This window comes from Osmia lignaria, chromosome 16 (genome assembly GCF_051020975.1).
Source record: "Osmia lignaria lignaria isolate PbOS001 chromosome 16, iyOsmLign1, whole genome shotgun sequence".
Lineage (NCBI taxonomy): Eukaryota > Metazoa > Arthropoda > Insecta > Hymenoptera > Megachilidae > Osmia > Osmia lignaria.
The window spans coordinates 2,148,542-2,167,054 of NC_135047.1; the positions used below are offsets into that span (position 1 = coordinate 2,148,542).

The following is an 18,513-nucleotide window of genomic DNA, read 5'->3' on the forward strand; positions in this document are numbered from 1 at the left end:
AGAATCAATGCAAAATGCTCAAAGAAAGTCTCAAACTTTTCCATGCACCCTCTTCAAATGATCCTCGAGGAATCGTATAATGGAATCATCGCTTTGGAACGTTCAGTGCGTCACTGAATCGGCGGTTCTTCATGGATTCCGACACAACATGGACAGAGAAAAAGGCTAGACGATTCAATACCGACAAGAGTTCACCGTTCATCAGACTTTCCCGTCCTAGAGGACGACACGTTTCGTCGTCTGGGGGCTGTTTATTAGTTACAAAAACCCTCGGCCACTCGGAGAAACACTTACACGGTCTGATCGATCGGTTACGTATTATTTCATACACTTACCAGCTTGCAGAATCGTTCGACAAAGGTACCGTCGCGATCGTGAACCTGACTGAAATCTTATAACATAGGCCAAGGTGATATTTCAAGAGAATGGGTAATCTTCTTTTCATACAGGATCGTTCAAAACTTTATAGGATAATATGGAAATAATAAGGGAACCGAAGGTTTCTTATCATTTAGATGACTGAATGAACAGCATGGACACGTGTGCGGACACATATAGCAAGCAATATTGAATGATAAGAAGGGAATTCACATTTCAGGACGGTACCTCTTCGAGTAACCGATCGTTTAATACTACGATTACCAACTTACCATTTCGGTGGTGAGACTGGCTAACGCCTCTTCCACGGTGGCCGCGATCCTCCCTCCGTCGTCGTGACGTTGACTACCCCTGATCGGTGTCGTCGGGCAACCTAAAATTATCGTTAATCGTCATAGTGCTAGGATCAGTTCGGCCAGTCGGTCACAGGAGGCCCGATACGCGTTTGCCTAGCGTGTACAGTGTTCTATAGAATAGAAATGTTTTAATCAAGTGGCTCGAGAGGACCATCCGAACGCATTGCATTCTTTGCTCATAAAAGCTTTATATACAAGGTGCACGTGATGCTTACAAGTGGTTCGTGACGTTTTTTGAACAGAGTGGTCCATTCGAGATGTCGGAGTTTCATCAAGACAAATTCAACCCTTTTGGTAGCTAATAATTTTGATGAACACGATGTTAATTTCTGTCCCAATTGTTAGTACTTTGCCTAATTACATATAGCACCGAAAGGGTTAATAAGAAGAGGAAATAAAGCGTGCATCCTACTAATTGACGTCTACAAGGTGTGAAGAAGCTATGTGTGACTAACTTGATAAGGCAGTGTGTAGCAAATAGAATGAAAATAGAGAATAGAATTGAAACTTATCTCGAAACGCATCGGTTCATCGACGATGCTCGTCGTTGGTTACGTTTCATTCGAAGGAACCATAGAGAATAATTAGAGAACGTGTAACATAGGGGATTCAATGAGAGAGCGAGATTCTCGTGTTTTTGTAATGCTCGCTTTATTGTCGTTCCCGTTATCGAGAAGAAAATGTTTTATCGAGTGTTTTGACAAGATTGTTGGGTCACCTAGACAGGGCTAAGAAATTTTCGTTTCGATTGTACTTGTCAAAGAACAATTAATTGAGCGTACTGTAATTAAGCAACGAAGGTGCTCGTCGATCTTTTATCAAAATCTCTTCAATTTCAATTTTCTCTGTTCGTTGCATCGAGAATTTTTAAGACAACCACCTTCGTACGCGACAGAAACAAGTATAGTGTTATTTGTTCATGTATAGTTGAAGGATTTAAGAGCATTTTCTTATATTATAACATCCTCGACATGTTACTTAAAAACACATAGACGATAAGAGTCAATTTAGGCACTGAGTTTTTCTAATGCACATTACGTTTTCCATTCCATTTTCCAAGTTCAAACTATCGCACGGATTCACTCGATCGACACAATCTGACAAATAAATATTTACCTAATTACAACACATATCCCTCGTACAAACTAACGTTATCACAAAGTAAATCATCATAGTGAAATGATCCATCTGAATTTGCTCTAAATCCACTAACTTTCTTGATTAAGTATGACGGTATCGTTAGTATACAGAATGCGATCAATGGTTAGGTACTTAATCGTTTTGTGTTAGTGAGTCACGATTACAGGATTTCGATACTTATATGTATAAGTATGCGGAATGCATTCGAACCAGCAAACTAACTACGGCATAAGCTACGTATCTCTTTTTACACACTTAATTACAAAGGAGGATATACTCTTCTTAATAAACAACAGATGATTATATTTCCCTCTACGTACAAACGGTTTAATAACCCTCAATGCTTTCCAACTACACGGATTACGATGGTACGATGACTGAGAAATGATTTTCTCGCTCGCTACCTTACATCGTGGCACGTTAATCAGACTTCCGGTTGCTGGCGTAAGCGTCACGTTGATCGCCCGGTTCCCCGATACACTCGAAAAGAGATTTAGCAACAAGTTTCATTTACATTATTATCTTCATCCTGTTAGTAAAATTAATTACAATAAAGGCAATAAATTTTCATTACGTCCTCGTTTTATACGAAGAAACCTAATTATCGTTTGCCCAAGAACAATTGGTTCCTCGTAGAAAATGATCCCTTTCATACATATCACGATCGTATACTAGGAATTTCAGAAGCGATATTGTATTTTACAGTGTCTCTACCGGACGCGTGAACTCCTCGGCGTAAGCAGCAGTGTTATAACCCGTGCGTCGCCGACCGTACGGCGACTCGAAGGCAACAGGGATGCACTATGCGACGTGTCAATTAATTAAGCAGGGATCCCTCTCGTCGGTTCGACGAAGAGAAGAAGTGTTATTTAAAATTAGTAATTAATCCCAATTACACCCTTCACCAACATGAAATAAAGCAACAGAGCAATCAACGAGACGATCACGCCGGACGCAAATCCTTTCGTTATAAATGTCGAAGAATAATCGAAGGAAGGGATCCTCGAGGCGCGTAGCAGGACCCTTCAGGAGTTGTAGTAGATACAGAGCGCGTAGGGGAACTTACCTGCGTCACCGCTGCTGGAGCTTTCGGTAAAGGACGGAGTTCCCTCTGTCCAGGTGGGCGTCGAACCTTCCGCGCTGCCCGCCGGTGGTGTCCATGTCAAACCACCTCCACCTCGACTACTTCCGCCACTTTCGACGCTCAACGACGACTTTGTTTCCCTACCACCACTGCCGCTTCCGCTACCACTGCTTTCTAAGTGCACGTCGGATATGCTGGAACATCGATCAATTTATTAATTTTCTCTGTAAATGTAAAATCGTTCAAATTGATTCACTTACCTCACAGCATCGTGATAAGTCTTCGTAAGAGTGACGTGGTGAGGGACCCTGTTCTGCTTGGACTGTGGGGTGCTCAGGCTACTGGTTAAGACGGTGGCCGTTGCACCGTGTTGAGGATGACCACCGGAAGCCAGAGTTTGGTCGTTTGAGCGCACTGCATCGTCAAAGGGCGGGGGCGGGGTGGAACAGGTGGAAGGAAGGGTGCCACCTACAAAAAGCGCACTACAATTAGCCCTAATGAACACGATATGTGCTTGCTTCGTCATCGGGGACACTAAAGGGCTGGGTTCACTCGTTAGCGGAGGACAGACCTTGTCAATTCAATGTTAACGAACAAATTAATAACAAATCTTATTCGTGAAGTAATCGTTTGGATTTAACGCGTTGGGAAAAATAGATCTAAAGATTAGGGGTTCGGGTATTACACTAAGCAATTCTAACGTTTTTAAACTACACACGCACAGTGTCTAGTTGCTATTTTTTGTTACGGAAACTACTAGAAACTCGTAGAAGTGTACTGTTGGAGATCTAGATCGGGATAAAGATCGTTAGAAACAGATCTAGCACTTCCTATTGAAGTCAGTCCGAATAAGCCATTCTAATACCACATCTAACAATAATCTACTTGCGGTGTCTACTGAGGCGCGCAAACAGCAAAACTACATAGGCCAGCCATCTCATCACAAAGCAAACATGGTTCTAAAAAAGGTATTTTGCATTGTATCGAGTACACTCGTGTGAACGTCCCTTTATTTGTGGTACAGAGAGCACACCATACAGACACACCGATAGATGTAGATCCTAACAGACAATAATTTGTTCTCCTTTCTTTTCAATTTATTTTTACACGATATTTTAAGCGTTCAAAATTCTCAAGCCTTAATTAACGTTGCTAGATCTTACAAAATCTTTCGTCGAACCCTATTTCGTAAATACTTGTTTCGGTTCAAACGTGTCGCATCCTATTCTCTGTCTTATACAGAATAGAACAGATCGCTACGCATGCAGGAATACAGTTTCGAATCCGAGAAAAATCAAACCAAATCCTTAGGAACTACTGTTATTACAGAAAATCGTGGAACTTCTGCGTGCCGAGTGTTTCGTGGTTCCGAAAGATACCTTATCGATGCCATAAAATCGACGTTTCATAGGCATCGCAGAAGAGGAAACGAAAATGAAACACAATTAACGATATCAAGTGCACCCATCAATTACTTGTAGAAAATACTTAACATTGAACTACCAACTTCATATTTTTCACAGAATTAAAAACAACGGGATAAAGAGATCGTTAAGAAAATAGATTTACAAACTGACACACACGTGAGATCGAGTAATGAGATGGAAGAGAACAGAGAATAGTGTTGTGTATTTGCGCATGCAGGAAAGAAAAATTTATTTTCCAAATTCCAAGCTCTTCTTCTACGTGGTACGCCTTCTTACAAAAGTTAGACTTCCATTTGATATATTTCCGAAGGAAAATCTTTGGTCCCTCTGGATTCGTCGGAAAAATTGAAGGCACGTTAAAATTTCTGTGGAGATTTGTCATAGCCATGCAAGAAGGAGGCGTTGGCTTCTGGAACGCTAGATTTCAATATCTTAGATTTTTCATTACTCTTCTTCCTTATTTCTTCCAAAAATTCCGTATTCAATCTGGCACGATTGATAAATACGTCGTCAGACTTAGAAGGCTTTGATAGCGTAGACTTTTCACCGACTTTCCTCGAATCAGTTTCCATTGCAGAATAAACAACCTCGGCGCTCTTGCACTTTGTCGTAGTTCTCTCATCGACCTTCGTGACCAAGAAGAGTCTCTTATCAGTTTTAAGAACGACCTGATGATCCGTGTTCCCCTGCGCCCTTACGTCACTGGTGGACTTTGTCAGACGTTCGCCAGTATTCCCATAACTGGTAGCCGAAGACGTTTCTCCGCGAGTCTCTTTCCTCTTAAGATCATCGACCTTCTTTCGAAGCCTGTCGTCGTCCATTTTTCTAATTGCACCAAGGGTTTGCATCTTCGATGACGGTTCAGGAGCGAGTTTCTTCCTCCTCCTAGCAGACTTCTCTTTGATCTTCCTCAACAATTTACTGTCCCTCCTACGCTCACTGAGCTTCAGCACATCGATCTTCTTTCCTCCGTTCTTCTCCTGTTTGCGAATGTATTTATCCACCCTAGAACCTTCGAACCTCGTCTTATCATCCGCAAGCTTCTTCTCGCGATCTGGCTCGGGGCGTCGAGTCAAAGTGGTGATGGTATTGATCGAGGCTTCCAGTTCCTTCTGTTTCCTCTTCACCCTCTCGTAATAAGTCTCCGAGTGTTTCTTATCCTTCCTGGACATCTTGTAATTCATCAACTCGGGTCTAGACTGGGGGTTCAGGAAATAGGTGAACTTAGCCAAGTTATGAGCTTTTAAATTCTCAGCTGTCTGTTCTTTGAGATTCTTAACAGTATCCTGATCAACGTTGCTCCTTTCTCGAGGATGTTTGAAGTTACCTCGTTCGGGTCTGAACGGGTACGGACTGGTCCTGATCACGTAGGTACCGTTCACCTTCTCCACGCTCACGAACTCCTCTTCCTCTCCGTACATATTCTCAGTCCAGTCGGTCCAACGATTAACTGGTCTTTCCTTTTCCTGGATACTTTGGAAGGCTCTAGGATTCTTCGACAGATTGTCGTATCGCGGTGGTAGGTAGACAGGGGTCGACGTAGAGGCATGCAACACGCTTGCGTTGGCAGCGATGGATGTACGGTGGGTGATTGTAAAGTTAGAATGACGATAGTTAGCTGTGTTAGCGATCGGGGTGTTTGAGGTGGTCGCAGCGACGATAGAGGTAGAGTTAGTAGCCCGTCCGGGAAGAGCAGAGACGGTAGAAGTAGAAATGTAATCGTGTGAAGAAGGAGGGTGGTGATGGTGGTGCAGGATGCTCGAATTTTCATGCAAGCGGTATCTCGTGATTATGGCTGCTTCGTCACCTCGGCTGGATGTGATCGAGGACGTCGATAGGGTGGCCGTTGTTGCGGGGCCACGGTGCTCCTCGGAGGACCTCGTGGTCCTCGATTGACCGGTGCCTCTTGGTGGAACAGGGGGCGGAATCTTGCCGGAGGGTACTAGATTCGGAATCGGTGGACTGGCGGCTGTTCGGCCCTTCAGGACGGCTGGATATGTTGTGACCTTGGCCGTCGAGGTCGGCTGGACTGGTTGCTCTTGATGAGGAGGAGCCGGAACGGCGGCCAAGGTCAACGGAGGTGGGCTCACCGTGCCAGCGGCGAAGTTAACCGGGGTAGAAGTGGCGATCGGCGCGGAACTGGTAGACATCACGGTGCTGCTCGTGCTGATCGCAGGGTCTGTCGGGCTCACTGCTTGGGCCCGGGGTCGTTCGACGTCGAGGGGGGCGCGCGGTTCGTGCAGCAACGACGGTGACGGGGTTAACAGAGAGAGATAGAGAGAGAGACAGAAAGACGGGGCAGAGTGAAACAGACAAGCTGGATGAGAAGAGGTCGCATGACAAACGAGCTGGTGAAACGTTGCTTCCATTATCAGGAATCAACTATTTACAAGGAACTTTTCTCTTTAATCATTGGACGAATCGAAAAATTCTGAAGCAACGTTGCATCGCTCGCCAGATATCAAACATTAACACCTAATAAGTAGAGCAACGGGTGACAATGATCAAGACTGATTTATAGTGACAATGATCGAATCGATAGTGTCTGTAGACACCAGTCTAAAACCGAATATTCCTATAGCTATCTCACTCGTTGTCTGATCATTCGAAAATCTTAATTGAAACTTAATCAAACTTTCTTTCTCAAGATAGATCACGAAAGATACAGTAGGAAAGTAAGTGATCGTATGAGACTCACCAGCCTTCGTGGGTGACGTAGCATGCATTGTCGAAGTTCCGGTTGTCGGCACCGCTAAACCACCATACAACACCATGTACCATTACCGTATCACCATGTGCGCGACTCTCGATAGGACAGAGAAACTTTCGCGCGCATTTCATTTTATTTCAAACGCATCTCGTTGCCTTCGGCATGATTTGTTGATGAAAATGGAAAAGCTGAGAACATTTTTGTCGATAGCAAAGTCTCTCTGTCCAGTCACGGTTCGAGGATGTCTCGAAATAAAACAGGGATCCGAGTAAGGGACGTTCGAGGCAAACAGAGGGATTCAATGGTCGGAATGCACGCATTCGACTGACATTCACGATAGAAAGCTGTATACGTGTACGTTCTCTGAATCCGCGAACGGATTTCGAGAGGTGTCTGAATGGTTATTGGCAGCTGTAGATAAAACAACAGCTCACGCCAGAATCCGATTATATTCTTTTTTCTCTGTACTTGTCAATTATTTATCGTTGGCGATTTATAGAAGAAATCTTGAATTCTAGTCACGAATAAATGTCATTAAATTTAACCCTCCTACTGTGTCTGAATTTTGTAATTAATGTAGGAGGATGATTTGCTCGCAAAATTTAATTAATCAAATTTTGATTAATATCAACTGAATCGAATGCCTTGTACGTTTTGAAGAACGTTAAAAGAGAATTCGATTCAGTTGAATCGGCACGTTTTAGCGGACAAGATAGCGGATCCACTTATCGATACGAAACACGTCATTCGCACGTGAAAGCACGCCCGTTTGATTTTCGTTAAAGCGACAAGGTGTACCTTGGTTCTGGGAGATGCTCGCCGACGGGATGATTCAGTAAGGATATTTGGTGCCACGATGGATCGGGATGACGGTGAACGTTTTGGCAACGGGGAACGTGGGAATGCCGCATCTAACTTTACTGCACTGATCGCTGTGCCTGGCTACACACGTGAAATTCAGCGCAAAGCCAATAATAGAATCGTCAAATTTGTCGTTTCGATCATCCGCACCGATTTTCGGAACAAAAATCATAATGATCCTTTTTTATTATACCAGATATCTGCATTAACAGAGGATCGTATGTCAATCAATTAATTTTCTTCCAAAAATCGGTGAATTTCAGGTCACGTAAGACCGCGTGAAGCGTACGAAAAGTATCCAGTAACAGAGATTCGAACAGTGTTCGATAAATAAATAAAATGTCCAAACTCACCGGTAGAATCGAAGTCTCCATCGAGGGGCCTAAGCGGCCTGGTTATGCTTTTCCTCTTCGACGGGGAATGTTTCAATGCTGAAACACAAATCATCGTGGAGTTAGATATTTTCTTTCCTGCTCGTGATTGGAACACCAAGAGGATTGACATCGATGTACTTATGGAAATCGGAACGATTAATTGGAAAAATTTCAGATCAATGCCTATCGAGGGGGATCAAACGAGTTAACGCTACAAAAGCTGACGTCAGTACCGTAGCAAGTGGTTAGATTATGCGTGAAACATTGGTTAGTTTGTTTTGAAAAAGTTTATCACCTGCAACATTGTTGTGAAACGCGTTTACGCATCGCTACTTTATGCGATACTCTATTTTTGTACCGTATTTGTTGCAATTAGTACGGGAGGTTTCTCAGAGAAGATCATTCTATAGGGCTTCTTAACCCTTTTTGAAAATCTTTATCAAAGTGTTCATTAGAGAATTTGATATATTAACACTTTGACTGCCACGCTAGAACCATTGAAAATTCATTATATTTTTACTCATAATTTCAAGTATATATTACGAGTATTTCCAATTAAGTAAATCAAAGAATTCCAAATAATATGAGTGATGGATTCCTAATGAAATTCAAACGTCACCCATGGGTGCCGTAGGGCTCAAAGTGTTAATAGCACTCATTGATATTTCCATAAAAATCCAATTACCTCCTTCTAAGTCATATATGCTTACCTTTCTGCTATGACACCTAAAAAGGTTAATCGTTCTAATTCTAAATTAGACGTTCCCTGAGAAACCTTCTACAAATTGATCCTTGCTACGGCACTACTTGCCACGACTAGATCTAACAGTTCTCCTTCACCGTTTTGGAGCTACGCTTCTTTGATTTCTCTACTTTATCAAAAGGAAGAGTACTGTGAACTGTAACTACTGCGAACGAGGCTCACCTCACGATCTAATCGTCTCGATCGCGTTTCAAACGTATCCTAATTGTAAGAATTTAACACGTTCACTGCCCTAATTAAAATTTATTTAAGGTGCTTGAACTATTAAACGTTATATTCAATATCGAAAGGCGGTGAACGCGTTAACAAGAATTATTAATCAAGCCGACAACACCGAAAGCTTTCTATGCTCCTCGCGCATCGGTCAGATCGAGCGAGAGAGTCGTCGTCTAATTCGAGTTATACGATCGTGTGTGTCATTCGTGGATACGCTACTTTTCAATGTATGTACATGCCTCGGGTCAAATATGTATCATACAATTGAATTACGTACGTATAATGGACATCAAAGACTCGTCGTCTTTGGAGAAACAAAAATTTCTCACTCGCTTCGTGCAGCATATCTTTCTTTTTCTTTTTTTTTTTTTCTTTCTTACGTTTCTGTTATACTAATTCGCTGCATGATGTTCAGGTCTGATTAGAAACCGGACAACAAGGTTAACAAACCGTGTCTCGAGATTGCAACGGATCTGTGAAAAATATTCTGTCACTAGGCAGGGAAAACGAACAGAGTTTTAACGCATGTAACCAGGCGTTCTGCTCGCTGAAACGGATTTACATCGTTTTATTCTTGGAGGGTTTAACCCTTTAAGGACGACGAACCCTTGTATTTACAGACGCTCGTGTAAAAGTTTCTATTTTCATAGCTTCTGAAATTTCTCTCGAGATTTTCAACGGTGGAAAATTTTCAAACGAGGTTCGTTTTTCCTGCCTTCTTACAGATTATACAATTTAGGGCGTGCGGTTGGTCACTGCTTCCAACATCGGGCTGAAAAATCAATCGTGGCTAAAAAACGAGGATAAAAAATATCTTGGCTATGTGTATACGTTCTAGACAAAAATATTCCCAAGCGAAAAATTCTGTGCGGTTCGAGGCTGAAAATTCAGACGCGATTGTATATTGGTTCTTCTCGAGAGAAGGCTGACCTAGATCCACGTAAAATATAAAAAATTGAAAAAAAAAAAGGAAAGAAAACGAACGAGGGTCATCGATTAAAGTGGGCTGGTTATGTGTACTTGAAAAATCGTGAACGTGTCGAAGCTTAAGAGGAGAAAGAGAAAAAAGAGAGGCAAGTGTGTACGTGTGAAAATGATTGAACGAAAGAAGAGAATCTGAACCAGGCATACGGACAAGAAAGACATTGCAGAAGCAGTAGAACGGTGAAAAGAAATTTCTTTCTTCTTTTTTTTTTTTTTCTTCGATTCGTTACAGTTTCACGCTTTTATATTTTTGCTGATCGCTCAAGGGATTTGTTACGAGAAAATATATACGTTCTTTCAAAAATATGGGACCGTTTTATTGAAATTTATGGTACATCGCTGATAATGAAATTATAATTACGTTACTGTTAAAAAAATTAAGATGTTCCATACTTTTGAGGGAGAGTGTATCCTCTTCCAGTGTAAATTTATCCTTCGAGCGTGTCCAGCAAAAATATTCGCGTTAAATATAAGAAACGGGAAATGCAAACATCTAGAATTACATACGCATGACGAAACGTTTGTAACCGTACTTCAGAAGTGTATAAAAATATAGGTAGAAAGTTGAAATAGAAAATACAAATGGAGATAAGATAATCAAAGAAGCGTTGCAAGATGAAACAGTCGGATGCAATGTTTTCTATTCGACAAAGAAATGTTTCATCTGAAAAAAAGAAAAGGTAACAAAGAACACGAGTAAAATACTTGGAGGATCAAACGCGTGAAATCAAACAAGAGGAAGAAAAAGAATTCAGACAAACATTACAATGTAAATTATAAGCACATCTTTTGATAATATTTTAACATTCAAGGAAAAACAATTCAAAGATTAGTTGATTGAAAAACGGAACACTGTAAGGAAGCATGTTTGCAGTTGCTACCTTTCCTACTTACTTTATCGTGTATTATTTTACATCTAGTGTAATTACTATACAAAAGAAGGGAAAGATTGGTTTCACATGCCACAGGACAGACACAGAAATTATTTATACAAAAAACAGATGATTTGTATCTGGTGTTTTAAATTTCTGAATAAAAATAGCAAGAGATTGTAGTTAAGAAAAATAAAAAATTATCTTGACAGTACAAAAGGAAGAAATAATTAAAAAAATCCTTTCACGCACTCAGAAACAATATTATTTTAGAAAAATAAAATGAAATCTGATTGCAATAAAATGCACCCTACCACAGGATCAAAGAGAATAAAAAACAGCAACCAAAAAAATCAAAGTAGCAAAAAGATTGAAGACAGTTCAGGATACGAGGGATTAACAAGCAGAAACGATCATATAAATGTATAAAAGAGAAAGAAAACAGACAAACATACGTACAATCATACAAAATGAACAGACAGACGAACAGACAGACAAAGTTACCTATGTAGCTGGTGACGAGGTTACGGAATTTGCGATGATTCCCCTTAATCTCAGGCAGGTCCACTTTTGGTATTCGATTTTCAAGTTTTCGATCGGTAGCAGGTCAGATCAGGTCATTTGGGGTTGACACGGAAAGAAGTGCACGGGACACAAAAACATCAACATTTAGCTAACTTCGTACTTCAACATCTCTCGGTATATGTACCGGATATTAATTAAAAACGATCGATATCGATCATAGGGACTGCCGAGAATAAATAGCAACACAAAGAAAAGCAGGGTGTACGTTCTTGGTTTTAATATTTTCCTTTGAATAGAGAGAGAGAAGCAGTACTTAACCCTTGAATGGCGAACCTGGGTCAACGTTGAATTAATAAATGATAAGAAGGTCAAATTTTAGAAATTTTATAATATTTTAGTTACGATTCACCCAGCGATCGCTTTCCAGGGTTAAAAATCAAAAATGAACAAAAAACATGTAGTTATTATCATCAAGTACCATTTTGATTCTGTAAATGATAAAGGGTGTGTGTGTTATTTCATCCTATGAATTGTTTTTTTTTCTTTAAAATCAGAGGATTTTACGGGATTCTAATCACGATTATTCGAACAAATACCAGTTTCGAAGAAGTTTTTTTTTAAATTTAACGTTCCCCTTAATCCATCAACCGGTGACCTAGATATTTAACTCGTAAAAAACATGCTTGTTACTTCAAACGGTAACTCGTTAGTCTCGCCAACACGGATTCGGAATAGTAATATATTTTTTCCACGATCTGGAATTCCGTGCAGCATATCAGAACCGAATCAAATATTAATTCGACTTTGATCGAGTTTAAAGCGACTCCTAACTGGCCGACACGCATCCTGCAAACGAGGCGATTTTCAGAATCTTAATGAAATATATTTAAATTAAACAGCAGTTTTTCCTCGATTCGTTCGAATAATCCAGATACCATTCTATAAAATAAATATCTAGCCTGAAAGAAATACAGAAGTATAACTGAAGAAAGAAAATTTTCTTTCATAATTTGGAGAAGAAGGTAAGTCGATTGATCGTCTCGATGATCTTTCTGATCGATCAGAGAATCGTTAATTTGGTGATCGCATCGCAAAAGTCCACGCGATAGATATAGAGGTAGAGAAATATTAGAAAGAAAGAAACAAAATATAAAATTATAATTAGCAATCGAAACCTTAAGCATCGATGCCCTGAAATATCAGAAGGTTATCAATAATTTCGTTCGGAATTGAACGAATATTAATACCTTTGTAAAGTACCAAAGGGTTATCGATAATTTTATTATGTACGAAAGGAGTATTAGGTATAATTATCGAATAGAAACTATATTGCTAGTCGTAATGAATGATCACGGAAGAACGTTACATAATTGATAAGCTATCAATACTTCTCCACCTCTAGGCAGACGGTCGATTAGAACCCAAACGAACACAAACAACAAACACATCGCACGATACGCTATTTAAGACAGTACATAAAGTGTTAACCCGACGATAGTGCAGAAAAGAAATGAAAGAAAAGAGAAGAAACCAAGGTAAATGATCCCATAAATGATGTCCATGGCTACGACAAAGGGGAAGGTGAAGAGTTACAGTGGATGATATGGTACTTTGATAGTAACGAATAGCAGTAGCGTTAACAATAGTGATAACGGTGATAGTGATAACAATAGCAGGGAACGTATCGATTCGTAAAACTTCGAGAAAGATGAAGAAAAGAAAACGAATGATGATAAATGTACGGGTAGGCTTTGTAAATGAAATGAAATTGTAAACAGCGAAAATGTTTATTGCAAAATATATAAATATGTACATTGGTGTCCACGTTGAGCCGATAGCTGAATATTTTCACAATAAAACGAACGTGTGTCTACTTCTACTATCTTTCTCTCCCACACTCCCTTTCTCCCTCTCTTTTAATCTCTCTCTCTCTGACACATTCAAGCTGTATATACTAACTAGTTTTGCCAAAATATACTGAATTATTACAAGTCTTAAGGACTTCTCTACAATTGATAATAGATCGCACAAAATCACCGATTTCATTTATCATTAATCCTATGATAGATTAAAATTGTCTGCAGACTGGAAGTATATCGTTAAAAATCATTTTTATCTTAACGAATCAGATAAATGAATTTCGTGCGATCTATGACATTCTTTCGATAACAAACTCCGAGATTACTCACTGATTGCTCTCGCGTGTTTCGTAAAATAGAGAAAAACCTCTTGAATCACGAGCAAACTACTCCGTATACTATTTAGGAACACGTGAAACACGATAGTTATACAAAAACTTTGGCACGTTGACATGTACACTATCGGTGAAAAATTTCAGACCACTAATTTTTAACATTTCAGATTTATCATGAGGGGGTTGAAAATTTATTCCTTTTATTTAAAAGAAAAAAGTGAAACTTTCAATAGCACCAATATTATATCGATTACACAAGGTAGCAAATGGAATATTTGAATTGAAAATTGGGACAATTGTATAATGAATCACTAATTAAAATCGTGAATTAACCCTTCTTTAGATTAGAGGGTCATAGCAACCCCCACATTTTTAAACCACCCATGATTTAATGCCCGTCAATATGATTATCTGAAAATTTCAATAATAACCGATAGTGTATATGTATGTATATGTTAAAGATTAAGGAACTTCGATAATGCAAATCTGACGAAAATCACTCGATATGGCAAAATAGTGTGCTCAGGGACGGCTACGTGTACATATGGAACTGCATTTACAATAATGCGTTTTTTTTTCCATAGAAACCTTACACCTATTATCAATACCCCTTATTTATGCATGATTCAGGTTTAACCAACTACTTGTGTGTTTCTTTCGAGAATGCATCGATGTGCGTTTAGCAGAAATCACTCAGTGTGTCGCGACATTATTTGTTTCGATGCATAAAATACTCAGCTACGTATGTGGACACCAGTGGACTGGTCATTTTGTGCTCGTTAATGGGAACAATGGATCTACTAGTCTCAAGATGTATGTATCGAAAATGAAATGTAAATGGAACTGATGAGATCGAATTTCAAACGAAAAAACAAATGGAACGAAAGAAACAAAACAAAATGTTATGAAATTAAAAAAAGAATGCTAAAATACATGTGCCGTGTTAGCGATTAGTTACACCAATACAAAACCCAAAAGTGACCAAATGACATTCAATAAAACCCAGGATATATTATCGATAGCGTTGATTATAATAAAGGAAATCTGCAGGTATCCGAAAAAATCGAAGTCTTTGATAGATTTTCTATTTGTCAGATCAACCCCCTGCCTTGTAACGATTTCCAAATTAGAGAAAATGGTAAAATTTTAATTTACATTAAAATTGCCAAAGAATAATTATGGGTTTCGGTTATCTTTGTCAATCTCAGCATTCTAGCTAGTAAAATCGTAAGGTAAGGGGTCAATTGTGCGATCAGAAGGAAAATTTCGTGGGAATCTACATTGATAAAATCTAGCATGGTTTTCGGATATCCGCAAAGGATTTCATCGCATTCTCTGCAGTCACTTAATTACCTTAAGTCACTATCACGATTATTAGAATCTTTCTGGACGGCTAAAATTTGTCTGTTGATAAATCGTATGATGGATAAAATAAGTCGGGTTCGATTTCGCTTCGAACACCGTTCAAAATGAAAATAAACGAACGATATGCCTAATCGAAATTTCGATCGGTCGACTTCCGAGCTTGATAAATGGATCAACAAGATTCTGGATTTACATAATCGAACGATCCGCTTATAATACGATATTGATTTTTTTTTATCATGCAACGCGTGATCAATGGAACATCACCGAATCGGATAAATGATTTGGAATACGTTCAGTGATATGAGATTATAACAAGGAAGCTAAAAAATATATATATATGTAGCTCTAGCTTATGGCTTACAGCTCTATCCAAAATGGAATCTTAAGATCATCGTTACTTAGCTACTTAATTATAAATGGCAGAATCATGCGCGTAATTATATAAGTACCGTACTTTTTTTGAGCATTTCTTTTACCCTTGCAATTTAATGCTTCCAAACTCTCCTCCACCCCCATTATTCCTACAGTTTAAAATATGTCTCAAAGATTTCCTTTCTTTTCTTTTTCTTGTAAAAGATACTATGCGATAACATTGAATTTTTTTTTATAGTTGAATCACAGTAATTGATGCTATTACTATAAACAGAAATGTATGATTAATCACGAATCATCTAGCGGATAAAAATACTTGTCGTTATAGAACTACTCTACTTAAAGCCTATCAATTTTCTTGTACTTTATGCTTATACGAGATAATATCCATATACCGATTGGCAATACTAGACGAAATTATCAGTCGTGATTATTCAACTCAAAATGAGAACACTTGAAGTAACTGATCGAAGAAAAATGTCGCTTACAAATTAGGAATGAGCCTTGCTCAGTGTTAACATTGAGGTCAAATTTGTTAAAAGAGGCTGATTAGGATGGTACTTACGTGACGGTATCTTCTTGAATACTGTCTTAGCCATGAAATCTTGAAAACGCTGCGCGTAAAAACCTGGCCGATGCACTGACACGGTGTCCTGTAAACATACGAAACCGTTCCACATTTTTAATTCACGCGCCAATAATAGCAGAAAGAAATAATGTTCGCTATCGATGATCGCCGTGACGATACAATAAATCGGATAATATAGAGGAAAAATATTTAAATGCTACTTACACCATCGTGTATCATTGATTTCCATGTATGCTCGAGCTTTTTCTTGAGCCTGTAACTTTGCAAAATATCAATGATACCAAGGAAGAGTAACAGGCGTTCACCGCGAGCGTTGCGAGCAGGAATGCCACCTGGACTGCTAGGAATACGAATGCAATTAAAATACGTCATTGAAGCATTCGTTTAATATAGAACTTATCAGAAGAATGAAATGAAAACACGATACTCACGGTACATCGTCCTCCTCGTCTATCGGCTCGCTTTCAGCCTGAATACTCTCCATAGCGGTACTGTGCGCAACCAACCTTTGTCGGTTTATGCTTCGTGATCGATTCAAAGCGCTGGTTCCTATTCTGTCCTCTCTGTCACGCTCTCTTTCAGCCTGAATGAATCCCGCACTCTCACCTCCAACTTCACCAACTTCTTCTTCCGCGCTCGCCGATAATCTCTGTTCCTGCTACAACGTAAACATTATACTTCAGGGTTTTTCATTCAACTATAACCTTCCCGTACACCGTTCGATAATATACTTACCGCTTTTTCTCTCGCAGCCTGATCAAGGTTGTGAATACCAACGAGTAACGAATAATCCATGATTTTGAAGCTTTCCAACACCCGACAATCTCTCTGTATAGTTTTAACCAACGCGTTGTAAGTATCAGCTTCCAAAAAGATCCCTTCTGGATGGTGCTCCATGAAATCCAAATCCTTATACGTCGGAGAGGATTTGGATCTCTCTGATTTTGATGCCTGTATATCGAGGATATATTTGATTAAAATTCTGAGAGATAGTATTTGTGGTACTTTTAAAGGTGTTATATACCTTTCTTTTATACGTCGATCCTTTCAAATCATATTTCTGATGAAGTTTCACCGCCGACGGCAGAAGATTATTCATGGCGACTAATCTAACATTTTTACTATTACATCGATAGCAATACAACCCGAAGAACTTTGGCAATAACGTTCTTGGATTTTGATTTAAATTCTATGGGAGATAAAAGAATCATCTGTTGAATCACCTGTTTCGAGAAGTTAATACAGCGAACTGAAACACGGAAGTTTAGCTCACCATGTAATATCCAGGAAGAAGGGTTTGCAGAAACTCTCCTTCCTTGTGTTGTACAGTCTTTATGATAAACTCATCATCATCTGTTAGATAAAAGATACTTCCACTAGCTCCGGGATTCGATAATTCGCGCAACGGTGCGCTACACATCGACATCTGAATATCGAAACGATGCGATTAGATAGAACAGCGTTACAAATAGAACTGAAATCATTTCGTTACGGCAGTACTCACTAAAAAGTCGTCTGGTTGAATGCCAAAGAGATCTCGGAAGTAACGAAATGCAATGGGTGCGTAATTCTTGAACTTAAACTCGGAGAAATGATGAGCAGGAGTATGGTTTGATCCCTCGCTCGGAAAATTCGTCGTCTCTACGGTCATGAAATCTTGCATCAACAAATCACGTTCCGGTTTGCTCGCCAAACCACCGACAGCATGCTGTATCCCCAATTGTATGGATCCCATGATTTGTGTCGTTTGGATCTGAACAACAACAAATCCAATAAAATGATAAGAAATAGTGAAAACGCGTAATCTTCTTCAGTAATCTTATCATCGTCCTATGTTTTTAACGTGCAATGAAATATAACAACCTTTTCTCATTTTATATGTTTCACCTTTTTGTACGTGATTTCACCTCCCACTCCAACTCTTCTGTGTCCGATCTTCCTCTCTCGCTCTGACTTGTTCCTCGACACCCCCGCAGGGGTTTTCGGTCCACCTGGGCCATGTTGTATTACAGAACCCTGTAAGAAATACCATACAATTATGGTATCGTCCTGTAATTAAGTAATTAAGCTGCAACGATTCGGCACGCGATGCCAAATTAGAATTACTTTATTCGAATTCCCTTTGACGCTCATAATTTTATAACATCACAAACACTTTAATATCAAATTTTACCAAACTTTAATCCCTTCCTCGTTCGGACACCGTTTCGAATGCTCGACTAGACAACAAACACGAGAGGATGCACCGAAAGACCACACGGCTATGCGTCATTCAAATGAATAATTACACAACTATTCTT

General features: G+C 39.5%; 1 protein-coding gene across 11 annotated transcripts in view; it reads right to left on the reverse strand.

Moving 5' to 3' along the window:
• PIP5K59B (Phosphatidylinositol 4-phosphate 5-kinase 59B) overlaps positions 1-18,513 on the reverse strand; it is a 30,103-nt gene that overhangs the window by 8,957 nt on the left and 2,633 nt on the right. For 5 of the 11 annotated variants that reach the window (XR_013063562.1, XM_076692798.1, XM_034316595.2 and 2 more), the window contains exons 3-17: positions 18,101-18,229; positions 17,718-17,966; positions 17,487-17,639; positions 17,238-17,402; positions 16,949-17,164; positions 16,645-16,871; positions 16,418-16,553; positions 16,190-16,277; positions 11,670-11,732; positions 8,310-8,387; positions 7,084-7,137; positions 6,193-6,576; positions 3,219-3,426; positions 2,941-3,152; positions 651-751 (exon numbers count right to left, since the gene is read on the reverse strand). Coding sequence is in view for 10 of the 11 variants with exons in the window: in XM_076692798.1 (XP_076548913.1) it covers positions 651-751; positions 2,941-3,152; positions 3,219-3,426; positions 6,193-6,576; positions 7,084-7,137; positions 8,310-8,387; positions 11,670-11,732; positions 16,190-16,277; positions 16,418-16,553; positions 16,645-16,871; positions 16,949-17,164; positions 17,238-17,402; positions 17,487-17,639; positions 17,718-17,966; positions 18,101-18,229 (2,463 nt within the window). In the remaining variant the exon portion in view is untranslated. The remainder of the gene's footprint in view (positions 1-650; positions 752-2,940; positions 3,153-3,218; positions 3,427-6,192; positions 6,577-7,083; positions 7,138-8,309; positions 8,388-11,669; positions 11,733-16,189; positions 16,278-16,417; positions 16,554-16,644; positions 16,872-16,948; positions 17,165-17,237; positions 17,403-17,486; positions 17,640-17,717; positions 17,967-18,100; positions 18,230-18,513) is intronic. The other 6 variants (XM_076692799.1, XM_076692800.1, XM_034316593.2 and 3 more) reach the window with 6 other exon arrangements.